The 7,400-nt window shown below is 43.7% G+C and overlaps 1 protein-coding gene across 2 annotated transcripts in view; it reads left to right on the top strand.

Moving 5' to 3' along the window:
- Positions 1-1,194: 1,194 nt before the first annotated feature.
- PPP1CB (protein phosphatase 1, catalytic subunit, beta isozyme) overlaps positions 1,195-7,400 on the top strand; it is a 48,873-nt gene continuing 42,667 nt past the window's right edge. The window contains exons 1-2 of one of the 2 annotated variants that reach the window (XM_008566404.1): positions 1,195-1,252; positions 1,470-1,610. In XM_008566404.1, the coding sequence (XP_008564626.1) occupies positions 1,559-1,610 (52 nt within the window). In that variant the 5' untranslated portion in view covers positions 1,195-1,252; positions 1,470-1,558. The other variant, XM_008566403.1, reaches the window with a different exon arrangement.

Below are 7,400 nucleotides of genomic sequence, written 5' to 3'. Positions count from 1 at the left end.
CTGACCACCCCCTAAAACAGGCCACTAACTCCAGCTGGAACCTTTGAGAAAGGTGGCTACTCTTCCTCCTGCCTGTCTGGAAGCAGTACTGCATGGTGGAAAAAACAGCCAGGCCCCAACCTTTCCAAGCTTCCGTGTTCTCTTTCTCCCTCTCTTCTATGTGTCAGATACTTGGTGGGTGCTGCGGCCACAGAGATAAATGTTTTTATCCTGTAGGAGCTGAGTCAAGTGTGGGAGATGAACGCATAAACAATTATAAGGCAGGATGATTAAGCAATATAATGGAGGTATAAACACAAAAGCACTGTAGCGAAATAGTACCAACAGGGTGGATGGCGATGGCAGATATGAGAGAGGGCTAGATATAAGGCAGAGAGCGGTACCCATGTAAAATTGTTACTGCTGCTTCTTCCAGGCCCACTTTAACACTTGTTTCATCAGAGGACCCCTGGAGAACTAGCCTCGTGGAACGGTAGGGTATGAAACCCCTTATCTGCAATGTCAAACTTTTTCAGCAGAGTAACCCCCTTCTGGCTTCCCGCACGCACAAACCCGGGTTTCAAACACGGCTAACTGTACTCCGCGTTTCGAAGGCAGAGAGCGGTACCCATGCAAAATTGTTACTGCTGCTTCTTCCAGGCCCACTTTAACACTTGTTTCATCCGAGGACCCCTGGAGAACTAGCCTCGTGGAACGGTAGGGTATGAAACCCCTTATCTGCAATGTCAAACTTTTTCAGCAGAGTAACCCTCTTCTGGCTTCCCGCACGCACAAACCCGGGTTTCAAACACGGCTAACTGTACTCCGCGTTTCCCCGTGCACGGCAACGTAAGGAATTGCTTGCAAAACTAGGGAGTTTAGACAAGAAAAGCAAAGCGAAGCGAGAACGGCACAACTACTACGGCCGAGGCCAGGGGAGCGGGGAAAACAGAACAGGCAGCCCTGCCTACGCACGCTCTACGTAACGGGAGCTTCCTCGGCGCGGCAAAGTCCGGGACCCGCCAGCGCGCGTGCGCGCGCCGCCGCGGCGATTCGGCGCAGTGGACGTGGAGAGCGAGGACGACACACCGGCGCGAAGGCGGCGGCAGCGGCGGCGGGAGAACCGAGTCCAGTGCGATTGCGCGAGACTCAGCTGGCGAGGGGAGCCGGAAGGGAGCGCGCGGTGCGCCTGCGCGGAGGGCTGCGTGGAGCGGCGGCGGGCCTGGGCTGTGCCGAGTGAGTGGCGCTGCGGGTGGGGCTGTCGGCGGCGCTGGTGAGCTTTGCGGAGCTGGGCGGTGCCGAGGAGGGGGAGGTGGCGGCCTGGGTCTGACGCGGCCGGGTTTGCTGGGGGCCCCGCTGGTTTATTTATTTATTTATCGTGGGTTCCTCCGAGTGTGCGCGCGCTCTCGCTGCTCGGCGGGGAGGGGGTGGGGGGAGGGCCCGGGAAAGGGGGAGTTGGAGCTGGGGTCGAAACGCCGCGTGACTTGTAGGTGAGACAACGCCGAGCCGTCGCCGCAGCCTCCGCCGCCGAGAAGCCCTTGTTCCCGCTGCCGGGAAGGAGAAGTCTGGTGCCGACAAGATGGCGGACGGGGAGCTGAACGTGGACAGCCTCATCACCCGTCTGCTGGAGGGTGAGCGTGGGGCGCAGGCCGGCTGGGGGGAGGGCGCCTCCTCCATTCCTCTCGTCCCCTCCGCCGCCGGACCCCAAGGGGACCCCCTTCCCCACCCCGAGGCAAATGCGGCGACGGCGGCGGGGCGGACCAGCCGAAGAAGGGCAAAGAGGCTCGTCTGCGCGGGGGGAGCGGCCTCCGGGAGCGCGGGCAGGGCAGGCCGGGCGAGAAGGGGCCGTCCCCGCGGGCCTTCGGGGACCGAGGCGCGCCGACCCGGGTGTGTGAGGAGCTCCTCTGCGGGAGGCAGCCCTTCAGAGAGGCCGCCGGGCTCCCTTCGCCTCCGCGCTCGCCTCTGCTGACCCTTCCAGGGAGGGCGGTGCGAGGATGCCTGCCGCTGGGCGTTAGTGTATGTCCCTGGAATGTGTTTCTTCTCTGTTCTCTTTGTGCGTTGCCTTTGGCTGCCTGCGATTTTTGTTCCGGAGTGAATTTTATAAAAAAATTTCTCCTTAGTAGGACTGTTGCATTTGTTCTGCATTTTCATACGACGCTGTAGAACAGGCTCTTAAAGGGTAAAATTAGCTGGAGTTTACTTCGTATCTATTACTTGCTGGAAAAAAAGTATAAAAGAAAATCTTTGATCGGATTGAAGATGCACGTGAGAAATAAGAAATGTATAGATACATTTGCCGAAGGGATGGGCTTTTGGGTTTGAAAATTTTAGATTTGAGCAGAGTTTAATTTCTGTACAAACTTAGTAAGGGTTCTAAAGGGTTTCGTGTTTAAAAGATATTTACAAGTCTTCGCAGCATTTGAAGTTACCGTATTCTCATGTTTTTAACTGAGTAGTTTTATGTTGGTGGGAGGATAAGGTGGGGAGGGATTGAGAAGGAAAAGGTGGACAGGCCAGGAGTTAAATATATTGATTCACTGTAGGGTATCATTCAAAGTTAAACGCGTTCTTCTGCCGAAGAGTCCTTTTACCCTAAAATTTGCGTCATCATTAATTGTTTTGTGAGTGTGTAGAAAAGAATTTTAAGCCATTTTAAACAATTTCGAGTCCTCTTCGTCAGATGCCATCGAAGGATTGCACATGTACTGCTGTTATTTTCTTCCAAATTATCTGACAAAAAATTGTTTTTCACAGTGAAACAGTGTGTACTTATATTTTTGGAAAATCATCAAAGAAGGTTGTATGATTTGATGGTGGTCGTTGTGGGACTAGTTCCTTTTTTCAACTAGTGTGTCGGTATCTGAAACATCATTTCTGTGTGTACCCATTGTGTAACTAAATATGGTATATTTGTTCCAGATGTGAAAGCTTTCCAGCAGACATAAAACTGAATAGGAAGCAAAAGTTTTACCAGGAACTCTTATTTACCTTTTCCTTTACTATCAAGTTATATGTACCTGCGAGGCCCCCTGCTGCCTGCAGTCAGTGTTCACTACTTATGACTTTGTATCTTTAACAGATGTGAACATCTTGCTGAGTCTGTGAGAAATTCGCTTTGAAAAAAGTTATATTTTGTAATTGTATGTTGTCCTGTGAGGGAAATATAGTTATTTTTAAATTTTTATATCTTGTTCACATTTGGGAAAGTTTAGGCCTACCACTATTTTTAATACATTTTAAACTTTGCTTGCGAATTTAAATATTTTTAAATCTGGTGTTTGTATCTCAACTTCATATTTTATTTTACATATATTTGTATACTTTATAGGCGTAAAACACAGATTTATGTGTTTTAAAATGTTTGATCTGGAACCTAAGTCAGACACACCTTTTTATGATTACAGATACTTAAAACTTCACTAGTGGTTTGTTCAGAGTTATTGGGAAAAAAGACACTGGGAAAAGTAGCCCAAGTGTTTTTGTGATTTCAAATTAAATGTTTGGTTCTGGTTTTGGACAATCTTTTTTTTTTTTTTTTTTTCTGGTAGGAATTCTAGTCTAGACATATTTTCCTCTTCTAAATTTTTGTTTTTGTGACCGGTAAGGGGATCCGCAACCCTTGGCTTGGTGTCGCCCACACCGTGCTCAGCTATTGAGCGCACCGGTCATCCCTATATAGGATCCGAACCCGCGGCGGGAGCGTAGCTGGGCTCCCAGCGCCACACTCTCCCGACTAAGCCACGGCGGGAAGTTTAGGCCTACCACAATTTTTAATACATTTTAAACTTCACTTGTGAGTTTAAATATTTTTAAATTTGGTGTTTGAATCTCAACTTCATATTTTATTTTACATATATTTGTGTACATTATAGGCCTAAAACACAGATATATGCATTTTAAAATGTTTGATATGGAACCTACGTCAGACAGACCTTTTTATGATTACAGATACTTAAAATTTCACTAGTGGTTTGTTCAAGGTTATTGGGAAAAAAGACACTGGGAAAAGTAGCCTAAGTGTTTTTGTGATTTCAACTTCAATGTTAGGTCATTGTTTTGGACAATCTTTTTTCTTCTTTTTTTTCGTGGGAATTCTAGTCTAGACATATTTTCCTCTTCTAATTTAGCAAGTGTTTATTGACCTCCTCTGTGCCAGGCACCAGCAATCTAAAGAGAAGACACAATCTCATCACTCAAGGAGCTCCCGGTTTGAATGAGTGACTTTGGGCCTTTTTTCCAGCCTCCTCTTTTGTTCACACACTTGTTCAGTAAAGAGTTTCATCACTTGCTTCTTGATCCTGTGGGAGCATATTTAGTTTGACAGTGCCTCCCTGGGACTCAGAAATATTCCGTGATACTCCCCTCCTTACCAAATCTAGACCTATTCAAAGACTTGTGTAAAGCAGATTTGGATTTTCTAGTAATTATTTTTAATCTTCAAAGAAAAAATTTTTTGGTTGTCTTTATTTTCAAAGCTGTTACATTCTAATTAAATTTAACTGAGATTCAAGAGTTGGTGTTTTGTAAAGCTACCTCGCAGAATATGAGGATACTCCCAAAAGTTTGTGGAAAAATAGAATTAAAAGATATGTTAACCTTTCCATGAACTTTTTGAAGTACCCTTGTAGCTATGGTTTGGTTTTTATTTTTAGTGTTAAATGAAAGTACAAGTCAAAATTTGGCCAGAATTTCTTCACATTAGGGGAAAAACTTCAGCAGAACTTGATCTCATTTTCAAATGCTGATTGTAAATCCACAACATATTCCTGATTATTTTTCTTTTTTACCCTGTCAAATTGCCGATCAACTATGCACACTTTTAGTGACACTTTGAATTGCATCATGTTTTTCTTTTTTTCTTTTTTAGTAAAAAAAATACTGATGCAATATTTTCAAAGTGCCTTTAGGATGTTTAAATAAATTTATGCTATTATTTAAAGTAAAACAAAAATACTGATGTATTATTCGGATAGTGCATAATCCTTCAGTATATTTTCTTGGATAAAGTTTTACTTAGAACTGAAAACCAAAGACTTCTACCACTTTATCCCCTGTGGAAACTCTGCTACCACATTCTTGTTGCTTATCATATTGCTCTTGACTGATTATTTAAATCGAAGCGAGTTTGTATGGGTATCATGGAATATCCAGTAAAAGCTTTTTACTTAGATCAGTGATTCTGAAAGAAGTTTGTATGGGTGTTTGGAATATAACAGAAATTACCTGGGGAACTTTGTTCAAAGTATAAATGCTGAGTTTATTTTGGAGGAAGTGAAATGAGTAGAATCTGATGCATTTGGGAGGAGCTTAGTATGGAAAACTACTGCGGAGTGATTAAGATAGTGCCAGCTCTTTTCTCAGTCATAGACTTGATCCAAGTATTTAAAAACTGGGCTTTAATAAAATAAAATAGTGAAAAATAAATAAAAATAAAAACTGGGCTTTACCAGTTGATGATAATTAATACATGTCTATTGTATATCACATATTTGATAATATGAAACCGAGTGTTTAGGATTTGCTTTTTTTTCTGATTGTAAAAATAAGGCATTCTTGTGGAAAACTTGTGAAATAGAAAAATATAAAAGAAAAAAAGTCTTCTGTAACTCCACACTCCAGAGAAAACCCTTGTTGAAATTTTGATGTATTTTTGTGTTTACTTCATATCATTAGGATATTCTTTATATAGCTTTATGAGTTAATTTTTCATGTAGTAGTATATCCTGAGCATTTTTCCTTGTTGAAATGTCTTCAGAAGTATCTCAAAAGATGTTCGCTATGTAATAGACTAGTTTTTTTAAGTGTTTTTTTTTAGCACGTTGCCCATAAAGCTGAGCTTGACTATCATGAGTTGTAGAATATTAGCACTGTATAAACTTCCATGGCAGAATATGATTGTGTTTCTATTTTTGGCCCACTAATAGCTTTATGAAAATCTTGGGATGTTTGTTCTTGCTTTGCTTTTTAAGCCATTTTTCACTTAACCTTGGGCTTGACCTGTCGGATGTCTGAAATTTGTTGAACTGCTGTGATCATTTAGGGTGTATCTCCCTTTCCTTTCTTGTGGATCATGTACTCTTTTAAGATTTAGTTAGGCTGACAGACTCAGCAATAGGAAAATTTCCTATGTGTCCTTTTGAAGGTTAAAAAAAATTGTTTTGAAAAATGAAATAGATTAGGGCCGGCCCGGTGGCGCACTGCTGCAGTGCGCCGCTTGGGAGCACGGCGGAGCTCCCACTGAGGGTTCGGATCCCACATACGGATCGCAACCCTCCGTGTTGCGCCCGCACCTCGCTCAGCCAGTGAGCGGCCGGTCCGTATGTGGGATCCGAACCCTCGGCGGGAGCGCCGCCACGCAAGCGGCGCACTGTAGCAGTGCGCCACCGGGCCGGCCCCAGAGCCCTGCTTTTTAAATGACAGCTTTATTGAGATATAAGTCACATACCATACAGTTTGCCTATTTTAAATGTGTAGTTCAGTGGTTTTTAGTATATCCATAAAGTTGTGCAACCATCAGCTTTAGTGTATTTTCACACACACCCCCCACCTTGGTTCTAGTTGCAGACACTCCCCTTTTCCCTTCATCTCCTTCCCCCAATCCACCCCCATATCCCCCTAGCCATTGGCAACTACTAACCTACTTTCTTCTGTACAGATTTTTCCATTATGGGCATTTCATATAAATGAAGTTATACAATATATGGTCTTGTATGACTGGTTTCTTTTAATGTTTTTAAGGTGCATCCATGTTGTAGTATGTATCAGAACTTCATTCCTGTTATGGCTGAATAACATTCCATTGTATGGACATACCATTTTTTTTTTAATCCATTCAGCAGTGGATGAACATTTGAGTTGTTTCCCCTTTTTGACTTTTGTGAATGATGCTGCCATCAACTTTTGTGTACAAGTTTTTGTTCCCTAGGGTATATGGCTTGGGTATATGGCTGGGTCATATGGTAACTTTATGTTTAACCTTTTGAGGAACTGCCAGACTCTTTAAAGCCTCTCTACTGATTGTTTAATTCTGACCCAGCAGTCTAAAGGTTGTGCAGTTTGAAGGAAGTACTAGTTGCTTCTGACATCCTTGACTTGCACAAGAAGTGTTTTATGTAGATCCAGAGCCAGACCTGTTAGAAAAGAGCAGGTTTAGGAGTAGGGGAGATCACCTGAGGCATACTTTATCTCTTTTCCTGATTCTTCTGGCTGAGGCTAGAGGAGGCAGGCGTAAAGATGGTGGCATATTTTTTAACTGATTTGGAGATCCCCCCGCCCCCCGTTAATTAGTTCCAGCAAGTGAGGGAAAGTTTGAAGTAGCCCAGAGGTGTTGTGCTTGGGGGTGGGAGGTTGACTGGTGCTGGGGATCCAAACCCTTGATCTTAGGGTTGTGGACTCTGTGCTCTAACCAACTGAGTAATCCC

This window comes from Galeopterus variegatus, unplaced genomic scaffold, assembly GCF_000696425.1.
Source record: "Galeopterus variegatus unplaced genomic scaffold, G_variegatus-3.0.2 Scaffold239, whole genome shotgun sequence".
Lineage (NCBI taxonomy): Eukaryota > Metazoa > Chordata > Mammalia > Dermoptera > Cynocephalidae > Galeopterus > Galeopterus variegatus.
This window is presented reverse-complemented; position numbering and strand designations above follow the sequence as displayed.